The sequence below is a fragment of the Motacilla alba genome, chromosome 7 (genome assembly GCF_015832195.1).
Source record: "Motacilla alba alba isolate MOTALB_02 chromosome 7, Motacilla_alba_V1.0_pri, whole genome shotgun sequence".
Classification (NCBI taxonomy): Eukaryota; Metazoa; Chordata; class Aves; order Passeriformes; family Motacillidae; genus Motacilla; species Motacilla alba.
Window position 1 is genome coordinate 35,323,316 of NC_052022.1, and position 16,952 is coordinate 35,340,267.

General features: G+C 49.3%; 1 protein-coding gene across 3 annotated transcripts in view; it reads left to right on the forward strand.

The window, feature by feature from the left end:
- VWC2L (von Willebrand factor C domain containing 2 like) overlaps positions 1–16,952 on the forward strand; it is a 45,726-nt gene that overhangs the window by 20,867 nt on the left and 7,907 nt on the right. The window contains exon 4 of one of the 3 annotated variants that reach the window (XM_038143351.1): positions 3,360–6,134. The exons of the other annotated variants lie outside the window; for them this stretch is intronic. Within the exon in view, the coding sequence (XP_037999279.1) occupies positions 3,360–3,385 (26 nt within the window). The 3' untranslated portion in view covers positions 3,386–6,134. Of the gene's footprint in view, positions 1–3,359; positions 6,135–16,952 lie in introns of those variants that run through there. 3 annotated transcript variants of the gene reach the window in all.

Here is a 16,952-nt window from a genome sequence, read left to right on the forward strand (position 1 = left end):
ACACAAGCTGACAGACCCACTTAAATGACTGGAACACCCCTTTTTACATTTATTTTTTTCCTTCCATTCAGTAGCTTTTGTCTTCTGCCGAAGTGTTGAAGACACAGTGCCATGTGATGTGTGATTAAAAGATTTTAGTCCCTGCTGTTGTAATTTCAGACTGACAAACAGAAGAGCTCAAGGGATACAGCTGCTGGGGGGGGAGAAATCTCTGTGGTGCAAATCCTCAATTCAAAAGCTACCCCTTAAAATTTTGGTAAGGAAAATCCTCATTTTAGGTTAAACACAGCCCTGCATCATCTGCTGCGCTCCGCTAGGAGCGTGGCTTGCCTGCTTGTTTAGCTGTTGCTGCTATTAATGAGAGGATAATTCTCTTTCCATACAGTCAGGTAGATTTTCATAACCTTATCAATTATGTTCTGCCAAGGGCAGAAGCGCTGTGATTCAGTGAGCTCTGGAACAGGCTGCCCACAAAAGGCGTGACTGCCCCATCCCAGGAAGTGCCCAAGGCCAGGTTGGATGGGGCTTGGAGTAACCTGGGATAGTGGAAGGTGTCCCTGCTCATGGCAGGGGGTGGAAGGGGATGACCTTTAAGATGCCTTCCAACCCAAACCAGTCTGGAATCCTGTGATTCTGTGATAATGCAAAAATCTGTTGATTCTAACATTCCTGGCCTGGAGATTCATAGAAAGCCAATACCGATTTCTCTCCCATCATTTAAGAGCAGTCTGAACAAATGGCTTTAGAGACTTGTTCCTTCTTGGCCAAAGAAATGAAATTGTTATCTCGTGCCTCAGTAACCACAGCAGCTCGTTCAAGGCTGGCTGTTCCTGGCAAGGGATACCACATTCCACACTGAGCATGCAGACTTCACTGGGAGGCTGCAGTTTGGGGGTAAGGAGGCAGAGGAGGTTTTCTCCTTCATGTCCTATCATCCAATTTGTCAGAGTGGATTTTAAGGGCGATGGCTCCAGGTGCTGCGCAGCATTTCTGTCACAGAGATGAAAGGTCACTGGATTTCACGTTTCCTGGTAGTGACAGACCGCAGAATTATGGCCTCGAGTTGTTCTTTCCAGTCCCTGTGACTTCTCTAGACAAAAGTGTGTCACTGCTGTTAACTCTCTCCTCTGCGGGATCTCCAAGTGGCCTGTCACTGTTAGGGTCCAGCTCGTGGTGCCACCACCTCTGTCCCTCCTGCCCAGCTTCTGCTGCGGTTCTGTGAGAACATCCCCCCACTCTGCCTGTGCCAGAGCCAAAATTCCCAGCGAGGTCTGCATGGCCAGGGCTGAAGAGGTGCCTGTGTGGTGTTCCTGGGCCCTTCTCTCCTCACCCTGTGCTCCTCATTCCCGGACCTCTGCTTGTCCCTCCCCATAAACCCATCCACTGCTGTGGGGTGAGCCCTGGTATTGGTGTGTGTGTGTTTTACCTCCCTTTCTGTGCATCACTTGGAGGTTGCTCTTCCCATTTCCTTCAGCCCTTCAGATGTGGTCTGGGAACGGTGCAGGATGCTGGGATGGGGGGCAGCCCCGCTGTATCATCCCTCACATCCCTTCATCTGGTTTAATCTGGGATCCAGATTAAATGGGTTCCTCTGCTTTGCCAGCTCCAAGCAACTCTCACCTACTGCAGTGCACAAAGGGAGAAATTCCCTGTGCTTCATTTTCTTGGGGGATGGACAAAACAAATATTATAAAATTTTGGTTTGGGGTCTGGTTTTGCCTCTAATTTAATTTTTGTTGTCACCAATCCTCAACAAAAGAATTTGTGACCCAACAAGCCAGATAAAAGCTAACATGTCCACAGTGAAACATTTCCTTGCAAGTGTGCTTACTCAGCCTGGGCTTCTGAAGGCATTCGTGATGGAATACTGGGCAGCAGGAAGACATTTTGTAGATAATCTGTCACTGAGTCTTTAATTAAAGTTTAAATTATCACACTTGATACAGATTTTCAAGTAAAGAGGCTGATCCTGCCATCCACACACCAGTAAAAGATCTCTTTGACCTTCAACAGATTTTATATTGGTAAAATAGCATGCTTCTTCATGCAAAGCTCTTGTGGGTATTTATTATAATGTGGTATAAATATTAATAAATCCCTACAAATATCTTCATATTTGAGGGCATGAGCACAAACGTGAGTAAATAATAATTTATTTCCGTGCATATAAACCCACATTTTACCTAAGCTTCTCTCTTAATTTACTGAAATATAAACTCACTGCTCGTCATTTCTCTGTTGGAGTTAATTTGAAATAAGCATTCTGCACCCCAGCCTGATCCTGCTGTAACACAGTGTGTCTTGCTCAGGAACCCCCCAGGGATTTTCCCAGCCTGTTGAAGCCTCTCCTTTGGCAGATAAATCCGCGTTACACGTGTCCCTGAGTGAGCTTTGCAGGTCCCTGTGTAGAATAACACCTGGGGGCAGACCTTTGATGCTGCCTTTTCTTAGCAAGTGCTGTGAAGAAATGCATTTTTTCTGAGTGGGAGATGTTTGGCAGTGCCCAGGGGGCGTCCCTCTGGAAAAGCTGTGCTGTGGGCACTGGGGCACCTGGTGGCTGGACATGGGCCAGGCTGTTCCTGTCCTGCCCAGCCCGTTCAGAGGTGGTTCCTGAACTTCATTTCCATTCCCAAAGCAAGCAGGGCAGGAATGCCTGGATGCCACAGAAAGAGGCACTGGCAGTGCAGTCACGGAGCAGGGCTCTCCCTTCCCAGCCAGGGACAGCCAAACCCCTGCCCAGGGATTGCCCTGGCAGGGCAATGGGAGCTGTTCACTTTGCAAAACCCTTGGGGATTTTGCAGGAGAAAAGGCTCTGTCTCAGTGTAAATTCTTGCAGGTGAAGGTGATGGATTAACAGTGCATGCTGGTAACCAGTACTGACAAAACCCCTTCCCCACGTGGTGTCTGCTGTTCCAAATTATCTCTGTCTTGAAAAGTGCCAAGGTTTTAATATGGAATAATCCAGTGCTGGTGCTTTATTGCATAAATGTAGCTTGTTATTTATCTGCAAGATGTGGATCGCTGAAGCTCCAGGTCATTGTTTTGGAAAGCTTCTGCTTCCAACTTGATCAGTGCCAAAAAAAATCAAGGAAGCATGGAAAAAAATACTAAAATTTGAGGAAAAAAGAGGGAAGGATTTGGGGACAGGATGTTTTGTCTGCCATTTGATTAAATACAACTGTTGGAGGATAAAGGCGACACAGAAATTGTGGCAAGAGGATGAGAGAAGACTTCATGTTCATTGACTTTGTGGAAAACAGTGATTTGGAGCCATGGGGAGATCCCTCTAGAGAAAAAAAAATCAAAAAACAACAAAACCAACCACAACTAAATAAAATTCCTCTTCTAATTTATTTCAGAAATTCCTGAAATGGCCAGATTTTAAGATTGCACTTAAACCCCCTTCAGTGCCAGTCTATGCAATGTGCTGGTTGGTTGTGCAGATGCGAGGGAATGTGCCCAGCCAAGGAGAAGAAGTGCTCCCCACGCCGGATTTTGCTGGACTCCACCATTCTCTCCCCAGGTCCTGGCAGCTGAAGGCAGTAGCATAGCATAGCCACATCACCCTGCATGGCTGGGAATTACTGATGGCAGCCAACTTTTGGGGCACTTGGTCATCCCCACAGCCACCACCCCCTTCAGGGGTCAGCCCGAGGGGCCACGGGGAGGACTGGATAATGCTCTTTGTGATGACCAGCAGGAACTGTGCTGCCCTCTTGGCTCAATTGAAGCAGTGATTTGATTACCAACAGAGGAAAGAAAGGATTGATTTGAAAGCTGGTAGAAGATCAAGACTGAAAATGAGGAGGTGTATTTGGGCCAGGCAGACACCACACTGACAAAATACTCCAGTGCTTGCTTTACTGTTCCTTGAGAAGTCATTTCCATGAAACTGATTGTCAGTGGAGCTCGTCCATCTGGTCACTTCAGGCCAAGGGGTTAAAGGCTGAATGCTGAACTTGCTGGGGAGAATTAGACACGAAAGCATCTGTCAAGAGCTGGATCCTCCATTGCCTTGGAAATCTCCAGCACTTGGATTCTCCAGATGCTCAAATGCCCTGCTGACTCAAGACTGGTCACAGCTGTTGGAAGAGGCCTCTATAACAGTGAAAAGCTTTGGAAAAATTGAAACCTCCAAAATTAGCCATCCTGATGTTAGACAGCATCAGGGAGGGCTGAGTTGAATCTGCTACCTTGTGAAGTTTCAGAGGAAGTGAGACCGAGAACAACGAGGGAGAGGAAAAGCCTTTAGAGAACAAAAAAGCCCTGAACCGAGCAGCACTTCATGTGATTAAGCCCGTCCTACAGCTCAGCGCTCACACAAAGCCGGGGTGCTGGGCTGTGCAGTGGCAGGGATGCTGCTGGAAGAGCTCCATTCCAGGGAGCTGCAGCCTGGAGCCAGCGGGACAGCCGCCCCTGAACCTGGTGTGTTCACCTGCACGGGTCACCTGCTGCTTCCCAAGCCTCTGTGTTCTCTGCCTCTGCCCGGCAAGCAAGAAAGGGACAATTCACAAATTAAACACGGCAGGAAAAGGCTCTGCCTGACTGCTGAAGGCCAGGCAGGAGCTGAAAGCTGCTACCCTGAATTTGTACCCCAGGTCCTAACCAGGCTTCTGTGCTCCCACCACAGCAGAGTTCAGATGAATGTAACAGGCACCCTGAAGAGTGAGGGAGGATCACGAGGAGCCATTGGAGGCACAGGACCAGCTCCAAAGCTCTCTTTCAGCAGACACGGCTCTCAGATGTGGGAAACACGTTACCTGCTCTGCATTACTCTTCAAACTCAGAAATATTTATGAAGAAGCTTTTGCTCATCATGATTGTTCCCCCTCGGGGAGATGTTGCTGAAGTTTGTGTGCACTGGCCTGTGAGAGTGGTAGTTCAAGGTTCGCTATCATCATGATCGTGTCTTGTAGAGAAGGGGTGGCTTAGGGGTTCTTTGGAGGGGAGGGAGAGTTCCTAGATTCCCATTGGGAAGCCAGGTTCCTTTGCAGAACACAAGGAGCCTGGGCAGCACTGCAATTGAAGCAGGCATTGTATTGCTGTTCACCACCTGGTTCTTGGTGTGACTTTAAAATACCAGAAGTGACTTTATGATCCAACGACATTGCTATAAATAATTTTGCAGCAAGAGAAGCTGAAAGCCAGATCCTGTGTCGGTGTCACGTGGTGTAAAACACAGCATTTCTTACTCTGATTTACTCCAGCTGAGGATCTGACCTGCTGATAGCTCTGGGTGGCTCAGAGGCACATTGCAGGAGGCTGGGGCGTTTCGCATGGTCAGGGGCTCTGAAGGGATTAGAGAGGGTTTGCTTTGGCTGCTCCAGAAGGCTGGGATTGTGAAGCGTGTCTGTGTGAGAAGAGTGGCAGACACTGTCTTCATGTATTTCTGATTTGCTGAATGTTTAATGCTTCTTTATTGGAGCCTACACGTATGTAGAGTAGAGGTCTTTAAGAAGGGGTTGACTTACTTCAAATAATTTATGTCTGAGCTGCTCCTTTTACATGAAATGCAGACTTTACAGAGCAAAGAGACTGTAATGAAAATATGAATTAAAGATTAGAGCCAACCAAGTCTGACAACACTTAGAATTAAGAAAGACACTTAAAAGTTTTCTCGTGCTTCCTTTCCTTCTCTCCACCTTTCCCACAGCTCCATCCCCTCTCCTTTGGCAGGGTGCTGCATTCCAGGGCAGCCTTCTGTCCCTCCCACGCGGGCACAGCTCTGCGAAGGAAGCAGGGCAGTGATTTCAACCTGGCTGTTACTGTGTGGCCATACGCTACCCCAGCCTGTCACTTGCCAGCTCACCCATCACTTTGGCTGGAGAGAATAAAAAGGGGGTTGAAGGTGTGTTTTTCTTCATGTTTCTCCCTGATTTGCTGGTGAAGTGCCTCACCTGGGCAGAACAAAAATAAGTGCAGTTTTGGTGGAGCCGTTTGCCAGAGGGACCCTCAGTTTGGCGCAGCACAGCCAGGTGAGGGTGCGAGGACACCGTGTGTGGGCGGCGGTGGTGCTGCCGCGTGACAGGGGTGGAGCTGTGTGCCTGGGGGAGGTTCCTGCAGGACAGGGAGGGGCTGGGACAGTGCCAGCCGTCACCTAACTCCCTGTTGTGCGAGGTGCTCTGCTGTCCAGAGACATCAGCATCCATCTCCTTCCCCCCTTGGCCCACCCCCTCACTCCAGCTGCCCTGCTTCAGGTGCCTTCAGTGTCAGTGCAGGTCAGCAGGCCCAGCCCCAGGGCACTGCTCCTGCAGCACCAGGCTTCCCTCGGCTCCAGCCCTGCAGCACGGGCCGCAAAAGAGCTTGGCTGGTGCAGGGCTTCCTTTCTTGCTCTCCTTGTTTGTGTTTTCTGCAGTGTTTATCTGAATTACTGCCCAAGACTGAAGAGCTTAGGCTTGGTCGTGAGCAAATAAAAGCCTGGTGGGAACAAGGAGAGCATGTTGCTTTCTTTGCTGTGGCTGGTGGGCTTGGCCTGGGTCAGTTCTGATGCTGCTCAAGGACAGAGGAGTCACCCATGGGACCCTATCAGCACTTTGTAATGGGAGGTGAACTCCAGGATGTCCATATTCCACTGGTACCCACTGCTGGAATCATAATCCCCTCAAGGAACTCACTGAGGAGTTCAAAGATGAAGGAGTCATTACGGACCAGTACCAGAATTGATGCAAACTGGTGTAACTCATTTTACATCAACTAACCACAGTCTGTCCCACTTACAAATGCTTTGTGCCAGGTAGTGCTGGCAGGGAAGCAGTTTGTTAGAATAAATGGAGCAGGAGCTGATGCTCCAAAAAGAGCAATGCTGGTGTCCTGCCCAAGGATCTGTTGGGAGCGGTGGGTCTGCGTGAAGAAGAGCACACAGAGTTCTCCCCACGCTGTCAAAGTTCTGACTTTTTTCACTGCAGCTGCCTGAAAGTATTTGAAGAAGATGGGAATATGTTGGTCAGAAAATGCTGACTCACTGAAACCTCCCTGGGAAAAGGGCCAATTACAGCAAACTCACTGTTTGTACGTTAGAAAGGTTTGGGAAAAAAACCTGGAAGTGATGAGATGCCCCATTTAATGCTTTCAGAACAAACTCCCTCAAACCTGGGAGGATAAAAGGTGGTTTTACATGTAGATCTTTATTTTATACTTTGGAATATTTCAATGGAAAAGACAGAAACAAAGGGGCTTTTTGTCCTATTATTTCAGACAGCCTGCCCTGGTTTTTACTGAAAGCAGAAAGTGTTTGCACCTTTGACTTTCCCTCCCCAGGTGAGTGGGAGAGGCATAGGAGAAATAGCTCTGTCTGTGATGGGAAATGTCCTTCCTGCTTGGCTCTCCCTCTCCCCTGGGTAAGTAACCAGGTCCAGGATTGATGGAAGCTGCCAAGGAAAATGGAAAGGGACTATTTACAAAGGGCTGGAGTGACAGGACAAGGGGGAATGGCTTCCCACTGACAGACTTTAGACATTTGGGAGAAATTCTTCCCTGTGAGGGTGGTGAGGCCCTGGCACAAAGTGCCCAGAGGAGCTGTGGCTGCCCCATCCCTGGAGGCTCTCAACCACATACAGAAAGGGCTACAACACCCAGGCAGTGCCTGCTCCCCCCTAACAACTGCCTGTGCTACAAGGAAAGCAGCAAGAGGGAATTTCTGGTTACTTTTCAAGCTGTGCCAAACAGAAAAAGAAAAGTATTATTACAGGCACCGTCAAACTGTAATTATTAAATTGGAAATTAAATGGGAAACTGTGTTAAAGAATGAAAACCTGCCCACGACAGTAACGATTAGATACATTTGCTGTGTTTTGTACAGAAACCACTTGTTGTCTTGGCTACATCATGCCCCCCAGAGAGTAAATATGCTGTGATCCAGTCCCTGAGGCTGCTGTAAACCAGCCTGGCCACCTTTCTCTGGGGGAAACATCCAGGTTTTGTGTGCAGCTGGGGATCTGCCCTCTCTCATTCATCCTCACGACTGGACAGTGAAGGTTTCACGTGCAAAAAGAGTCAGGGCCAGTTCCTGTGCCTGCATAAGCCCCTCCTTGGACAGCTTCACCTGGACTTAAGAGACACCCCTGCCCAAATGGTTATTTGGGTTTCCTAGTTGGATCAGCCCCTGAAATAAAGGTGCCTATCAGCCTAACTCTATGGATGCAAAGGCTACAGGGGAGCTGCTGAGAGAGGAGCAGCCTCCCCAAAAGGCATTACAAGCCCCCAGCAAAGACCACCCAGGACTTTTATCGCTCCCCTGTTTTGTGCACGGCATTTTTGCAGTTTGCACTGCCCCTTCTCCTGTGCTTGTTTCTCCCTCTCAGGGGAGTGCTGCCTGTGCCTCTTAGCTTCATGAGCCCAAGCTCCTCTTCTAACCAAGGGTTGAAGTAGCCAGAGATGAGAGAGAAGAGCAGAGCATCAGCTAATTAAGAGCAGTGGCAGTGGCTGACAGGTTCTTGTGGGATGCTAACAGGGACCATCAGTCTGCCGAGGGCAACCTGTGCCCAGCAGGCTGGGCTCTTCCACCCATGGATGGAAAGCCCTGGGTGAAAGCTTCTCCTTGCTGGAATAGGCCTTGCCAGACGGGAAGGTGAGGCTCAAGGTGCATCAAGAAAATGTGTGCCTTTTGTTCTCCTGACTGAGGTCTGGGCTTTTTAGACACAACGTGCCCTGGTACAGGAAGTGTTGGCACAGGGAAGTCTGCAGGAAGCCAGGGATTGCATGGGCTCTTTCAATGTTGGCTCCAAGGTGGGGCCAACACAATGGTTCTCATCCCTGTGTGCATTAATAGGGCACAGCTGTGGGGGTCAGCAAGACACCATTGACTTTCTGTTTTCCACTAATCTGTTGGGCAAAAATAATTAGATCAAATCCCCCACATAAGCTCATCTTGTCACAAACTTCACCAGTGGCTGAGGTGGGAGCAGCAGTGGCTCTGGCACTGCTGGCACCCGGCAGCATCCAGTAGGAATCCTGACAAATGCCATGGGCACTGCATCCCAGCAATGTGTCCCGTGTGCTGCAGTGTCTCCTCGGGCACTTCACCCCACGGTGGCTGAGTTTCTGCATTTCTCAGCTGAACTCAGCTGCTGTGTCGGGGATTTTGCCAGTGAGTGCACCCCAGGAAGGGATCTCTGGGGCAGGGTATCATCCCACACACATCGGCACCCACAAATCATCACAGAACAGTTTGGGTGGGAAGGGATCTTGAAGATCATCCAGTTCCATCCCCTGCCATGGGCAGTGTGCCACATGGCTGCTTTGACTAAAGGCAGGCAGGCAGGCAGCCCCCATCTTAGGGGTGACATTTTCCTTCTTTTAGTGTCTCCATCTGTGCCAGACATGTATTTGTGCCCCTCATGTCATCCTGCCCCTAACATTTCACAAGACCCGTCCTAATTTTTCTCTAAAAATTTGCCAGCTGAGAAATAGATAAAGACAGGAGAGTTTATTCCCTGAGTTTGGCAATCACTTCATGGCCCAGGGAGGAACGATGCAAAGGAAGAGTCAGGGAGGGGATCTCTCTCAGAGGCACTGGGACAATGCTGTCTTCAAAACAAGCATTTCCCTGGCTTTCTTCAGGGGCTAAAACTGAGAAAGAAACCGCAGCCTAACTTCTGCCATTGGCAGGATCTCCTCTCCAATGGCTGTGTTTGCGGAGTGCTTTGCTTTGCTCTTTGTGGCAGTTTTGGCTATTGCTGCCATATGTACAAGGGACCATCTGGAAATCTGTTCCCAGCTTTAGGAAGTGCTAACAGGGACTTGTGTTCACTGTTTGCTTGTTGCCTGCAGCAGCTCCACCTTGAGCACACTTGGGCTCCCCCTTGTACCCCAACAAGACAGGGTCTGGGTCCAACCCTGTGTCAGAGCATGCACAAAGCCTTTGAGCCTGCCCAGCAATTCCCACCCTCTTTTAGTTGCAGGGTTTGGAGTGGTTCTGGCTTTTGGGGTGTTTGTTTTCCCACTTTTTTTTACTTCCTGTGGCTGTTGAGCTCAGCTTTTGTTTTATGTGTTCAGGAGTGCAGGAGTGCGTTTCATTTTCCAGATTAGAAAATGCTCAGAGGTATAATCAGGTCCTTCCACAGTATTTAATTATCCATAATTAAAGGCATCTACACAAAGCAGCAGATTTTCAAAGACTATTCCTGTGTTACATTGCTAATGAATTAAGTAATTAATTGGCATTGAAAAAATACAATAGGAAACATCAATCTTTTAAAGTAAAGCATTTTTTAGGGGTTTTATAAAATCATTAACTCGTATCAGGTCAGTAGCTGTTCTAATGTCTAAATCCCTCTTCTGGCTTTTAAAAAAAAATTCTAAGGCACAAAATGAACGCAGGAAAAACAAGGCAGGGAATACTACTAGCTGGAGAGTGTGGGAACACTCAGAAATGGGGAATTTTTGGATGTCATTGTCCCTCACTTTGCCACCCTGTCCCACAGTCCCTTCCCTCTGCCAATAAGGTGAAGCAATTCCCATCACACTTGAGAAGGCAGTTTGCAGCCTCAGACCTTCCTGTTGCTGCAAGTCAAATCCAGTTTCCTGCGGGGTTTAGTTAGAATAACCTGCATCCCCTCGTGAGCCCCCACTGCCTCTGTGCCTCAGTTTGCCCGGTGCGCTTCCCTGTCCCAGGGGAAGGTGGGAGGATAGCGGCTCGCGAGCCCTTCAGATGCTGTGGTGCCACTGAGACCAGAGGGTGAGCAAGAATTTCATCCAGGAATGAATAAAAACGCACTGCAGAGAAGGGTAACAAAGCATTTGGGAAGTTTGGGCAGGAGGGATGCAGAACCACGTGTGTGCACCATCATTTTTCTGCAGCCTTTCATCATTCCCAGCTGTTGCCTCACAGAAGAACTGTCCTGTCCCAGCACATCAGCACAGCATCACCTGCAGAGTGCAAAGACCACGTGCACTGTGGTTGGGCCTTCCGTGGTGACACCCAGGGTTATGAGCAGAGGAAAGGAGCTTTCCTTTTTTCACTGGGTGATTTCATTAAATGCAGCTGTTCCCATGCAAAACCAGCAGCACTCATTGTATTTCTGCCACCAGCCAGACTCTTTCTGAACCATCTGAAAGCATCCTGGAAATGCCGTGGACACCGTTAAACTCAGGGAGTGGAACAGCATGGCAAGGGACAAAAACCTGGGACAAAAGATGGATTACAGCTGGAGAAACCAGGGCAGGTGCCAGCACAAGTGTTTAGGGGCCTGTTTATTCCAGAAGCACCAACCTCTGTTTGTCTCTTCTGTCCAAGGTGTGCCCGTCCTCGCAGTGCTTTGGTCTCCCCATGTGTCAAGATCCATCCACCTATCCTGCCCTGCCCCTTCCATTCCCTGCTCCTCCTGTTTCCTCAGGAGATGCAGGTTTTGGCACAGCAGAGCCATGTCCTGTCTCTCTAACACCCAATTTAATGGTTGGGGTGGGATCAGGGAAGATGTTTTCCTGATTTTCCTTTTCTGTGCCACAGGCAAGTGATTCACTTCCCCACATAAACGAAGAAATACTGTTTCTGCCATTGTGGTTATTCTGTTTCCACAAGTAATCAATCATTTGTTTGGATTTGCATAGAAATGGGAGCTTTGCCACTGCAGCCCATCCTAAATTTATAGGGATGAAAACAGGTAGATCCAAAGGCTGATACTGTTAAACGCCCCCCAGGAGATCCATCCTTTGACTGGAAGGGGAACCTTTGCTGACTGACTTTAATTTTCACCATTCAATTCCTCTTTCACATCTTACCTGCCCGTGGCCATCATTTCTGTGTCCATCATCACGGAGGCCAGCAGGTTGGGAATAGTGCTGGACGCCAGGGAGATGGGAATGCTGGTGAAGGCAGCAGGAGATGGCTTCTGCTCAAAGTCAGCAGCAGAAAACCCAACAACTCAAACACAAGCCAAGAGCAGGAAGAAATGGTTTCCACAGCAGCTCCTCCCGTACGTAGAAAGTTTTATCTTTGCTTTGAAATCCAATTTCTAACGCAACCCCGCATTTAAAACGGCCATCAGAAAAATCTGTCACTGGGTGGGAAACGCAAGTGGGACCGTGCTGGTGCCCTCAAAGCATCACATTCCATGCCATGATGGCAGAAAGGCCTCGGGGCATTTTTCCATCATTGACCCCGTGCACTGCAGTGCTGCTGTTTTCCAGACAGGAGCTGGAGGCTGATCCCAAGCGTGTGGCTCCCCACAGCTCAGGAACCCCTGTTGCCCTGGCAGGGCCTTTGTGCCAGCGCACGGATTGCCACCGCAGCATCACCCGGTGCTGGGCTGGGTGTGCAGCACGCTCCAGCTCTAAAGGAACAACTCGGACAAATGTGTAGCAATCCTGGTTCTTCCCTGCATTTTTTTGCCCCTGTTTGATACAAAATGATCCCAGTCAAAGTTTCCATTTCATTTATGACTGATCTGAAAAAATCCCCTCACCCCATAAAACATCGCACAGCTGTAGTGACCAAGTTAGATCCAATTCTGGCTTTATATTGAGTTGACATGAAGCCAGCTCTCTTCCATACATCATCCGTGATTGCAGTTAAGCATGAAATACGGTTTTAATTCTTACACCAAATGTGGGATTTTTTTCTGAAGAAAAAAAAGACATAAAAATGTTAAAGTGGGCCATAAAAATCATTATATTTTCGCACAAAGCACAACCAAGAGGCGAATAAGTTGGCTAAAAGCACACAAGACCCAGGGACAAAGTCCTGCTTGTTATTCTTTTGTTGTTAACCTTTGCCTTTGAGTGGAGATACCTGGGCGGGGACCACAGGCCTGGTGCTTTGGCATCCAGGGGCTCTCTGGGCCCTTATTTTTCTGGATCAGGGTGTCCTCCCATACCTGCAAGGACCAAGAGCTGTGGCTGCTGCTCCCTTGCAGTGTCCCAGTGTCCCAGGCCACTGCAGAGTGAGCATGCATCCTTGGATGGCTTTGCTTCTCTGCATCCCATTCCTCTCTCGGGCAATCCCGGCTGCAAGGGCACAGTCACTGGCACTGAGCCTGTTCCATGGCACGGGCTGTTCCGTGGCTGCTCCTGGCACCCGAGCCACCGAGGTGAGGGCAGCACAAACACTACAGCACATTATGAATGCATTTATGTATTTTCTTCCTTCACTTAAAGGTTTAGTCTCTGGAAGGTCCAACTTTTCCTCCCTTTGCCTGTTGATTTTACTGGTAACATTATTAGCTGATGCAGTAGTTTAATGGCAGTTCTATTAATTAACTTCTTTTAAATTAATCTATTTGATACCAGCTCAAAAAAACCCCACCTCAGCTCATGCTATATTTGAACCATTAAAAGAATGAATGTGCCTTCAGTGCTGTTGGGACTCATTTTGGGAAGTACCTATTTAGACAGCTTTTTGAAAGCCTGCTGCTTACCTGAAAGGTTAAAATTACCTCAGAGTAGCTTTCACAACTACAATCTACCTGTATTAAAAAAAAAATCTATGCTATTTTCCCAAAACTTTATGCTGTCTGCAAAAAGAATTTTAAGAGCTAATCCTGTTTGTTTGCTCAGGTAAATGCTGAAACACAGATTTCTCCTTTAATGCTGCTGGCTTTGAGGTGTTACAGTTTTCCTGGTCCAGCCCAGAGTGGGCACAGTAAAACCTGGTTGAGAAAATCTGCTTTGGATGCACAGCTCCTGCCTATGCAATGCTGAGCCCTTTGCCTTTGCAGCATTTTTTAACATTTTTCAGTGCTGATCAAGGTATTTGCACACACAGATCCTTCTAAAATGAAGAGGAATTTGGTATGTAAATCCCATAGGTGACTTTGAAAATACCAAGCTGCATTTTACACTAAAAGGAGGGGGGAAAGCCCTGGATTTACAGATGAGCCTGAAGCACTGGGAGTTGCTCTTCTGCTGTCGGGGAGCTGATCCACGTGCTGGCTCCTCCAGCCAGGTCACTTCAAGGCTGTCCCTGTTCAGGTGTACGAGTGAGCAGAGTGAATAAAGGGTTATGAATTTGATACCTATTAATTCCCACTGCAGCAATGGCTAACCCTGCTGGCCAGCAGTCCCTAAGCCACAGCGGGGTTAGAAACCCAGTCAAATGGGCAGACTGGGGCTGGAGGTTTTGCAGGGAGCTCAGAGTGCACTTGGATATGCCCCCAGCTCTGATTTTGGTGCCCTTGGGGTCAGAAACAGAGGGCTGGGTGCGCAGGACTGGGGGAAATGTCCATATGGGGAGGCAGATACCATCATCTAAAGCAGTGGGAAGTGTACTGCTCGCATTTCTTCCTTTGGTGTGCCCAGATCATGAGCTTCGCTCCACCACCTCCATGCTGCCTCCCCCAAGTGAGCTGTGCCAAAGGTGTGACCCAGAACTCTGCTGCCCCAGCACGGGCAGGGCCCAGGGGAAGGATGGGTTGGACATGACCATCCAGAAGCCATCAGACATTGGAAGCTGTGGCTGCTCCATCCCTGGAAGTGTCCAAGGACAGGGGTCCTCGGATGGGGCTTGGAGCAGCCTGGTCCAGCAGAAGTTATCCCTGCCCATGGCAGAGGGTGGAGGAGGATGAGCTTTAAGGTCCTTTCCAACCCAAACCATTCTGGGATTCTGTGCTCAGTCTTGGCTTGGTCCCCTGTTGTCCAGCTCATCCCACAAGCACAGAGGGTGAAGAGTGGGGTGGGGCTCCACCATTTCCAGCTGATGCATTTCAGCTGTGGAAGGGACACCGTCCTCATTTGTCTTGGTGAGGGATAGTGTCCAGCCTGTCTGCGGAGCCAGGATCGGTGTCGGTGCCCACGGACGTCACCGCTGCCAAACAGACGGCTTTTAAATTGCACCCATAGATCTTCCCTGCCCCAAAACATCCCTGCTCCACTACTTAGTGATGCCTGAAGTTACGTCTCCACATCAAACTAAGTAACTGTGCTATCAATAAGGAGGAGTAATGCGGTGTATTCCCTCCTGCATGTCTCCCTGTCCCTCATTTGTTTGCTGCTGCCGATTAAGACGGATAACGAGCCATCAGTGTTTTTCTAACTGCGGTGCACAGCGGCGAGGCCGAAATCAGTCTCTGTCACTGGGTGCCAGCTCACAATGTAGGGCACTCGAGTGGGGCCCCTGCATCCATGAGACTCCAAGGCAGCAGATACTTGGGATTGTCTGAGCAAAGCCTGGATGATGTGACCCTGTTGGTGTGCGGAGAGCCAGGAGGGGATGTGGGGCCACCAGGAGGTCCCTGTCCCACTGGGCTGGCTGGGAGCTGCTGCTGTGTTATATTTTCTTTATTGTGTGGCTGCGTGGCTGTGGAAAGTCAGTGGAACAGCTCCCATTGACCCGAATTGAGCTTTTCCCCTCCCCCTCGCCTTCTTAATGCATTCCTTCTAATGGTGGAGAGCTGGCTTGGGGTGAGCAACTTGGATTTAATTTGGACAAGGATACTGCAGATATATATATATATATATATATATATATATATATAAAATGCAGAGATTAAATAACTTTTAGGGCATCTTCAGGCACCCAGTAATGTGAATTATGGCTGGAAAAATCTCTCCTGTAAATAGGCAGTACTTGAGAAGGGCTGTTAACATTGACTTCTGAGCAGTGCAAAATGCAGGAAGGATGGAAAAGAGCTGCAGAATAGCTTCAGAGGAGAGTAATTCTTCGGGGCAGTGGTGCACACGATTGGAAGCTCATGGACATCTAGAAGGCACCACCAGATGACTCCAGGAGCTTTAGCCAGAGCCAGCTCTCTCCTGGGTGGCTGGACAGAGTGGCAGAGGAAGAGTAAACCTTCCATCCTGGGGTCACCTGGAGGAGGAGACACTTGTTACCAGAGCTGGGAGCCACAGAGTGACGGGACAAGGGGAAATGGGGTTAAACTGACAGAGGACAACACTTTCTTTGGTATTTTAAAATACCAACAGCAATCCAAAAAAGGGGGAACGGAGCAATTCCTGAGCTTTTCAATGGCAGGGGGTTGGAAGGGTGCTGGAGCCACCAGTGGCCCACTGGAGGGAAGGAGGTTTAGTTTGTGGCACTCAGGCTGGCACGGGTTGGTAAATTCAGCTCTTAGTGCCCCCTGACAATGGAGCAGCACACAGATTTTATTGAGGGGCAGATGATGCATTGATGCAGTCTCTGCATGACAGGAGAGCTCGCTGCTGCCTGAGAGCGTGAGCAGGCTGAGAAGCAGCTTCCAGACCTGATGGTGATGGGGACACTGACCCGAAGCAGTCCCGTGTCCAGCCCTGCAGGAGTCTCTGTGGAGGTTGGGTGGTTGGTGATGATGGACTTTGGCATCCAGGGGGTTCTTTTCTCCTGGTGTTTGTACCGGGAGGAGCTGTGTTCTCTGTAGCCTGGAGGACATGGACAACATCTGCAGGAGCAGGGAGCAGGCAGAGCCACAGCACAGTGCTGTCCCTCCTGCCACCACTGAGACATGGCAGACATGGATCAGAGCCAGGGTTACTGGGGTGAGAACTCACTGCCCCACATCCCAGGATCATGGCAGCCCCATTCCCAATGCACCCTCAGGCTTCAGCCACGCTCCGAGCCAGGCTCGCCAGCTCTGGCCTCCTTCTAACACAAGAAAGCTCAAGGGCTGTTCTCTTTGGGTGGGGTTTTCAGCTGCCCCTGAAGAACATCACCAGATTTAACTTTCAGCAGGGCAGAGCTCTGCATCACCGGCTCACTCCTTTATGTCTCACCTCCCGCTCCGCCCGCTACCTCCTCCTTCCCCCGAGAGAGGAGGGCTGGCACTCTGCCTATCAGGCAGTGGAAGCAGGACTTCTTCCCTCCCCAGCTCCTTAATTAAAGCCACAAATGGAGCTCTTCTCTTGCAATCTGAAGTGATCACATAAATAGCATTGCCAGAGCTAAATGAACATTTGAGGAGATCCTGCAGGATCAGCAGAGAGGAGCGGTGTTACCCTCCAGAAACGGCCGCCATCGTTACAAACAAGTTGATGGTTTTCCTTCCCTTCTGAGCACAGAGTTCAGCCTGGACATGGAAAAAGTCCCC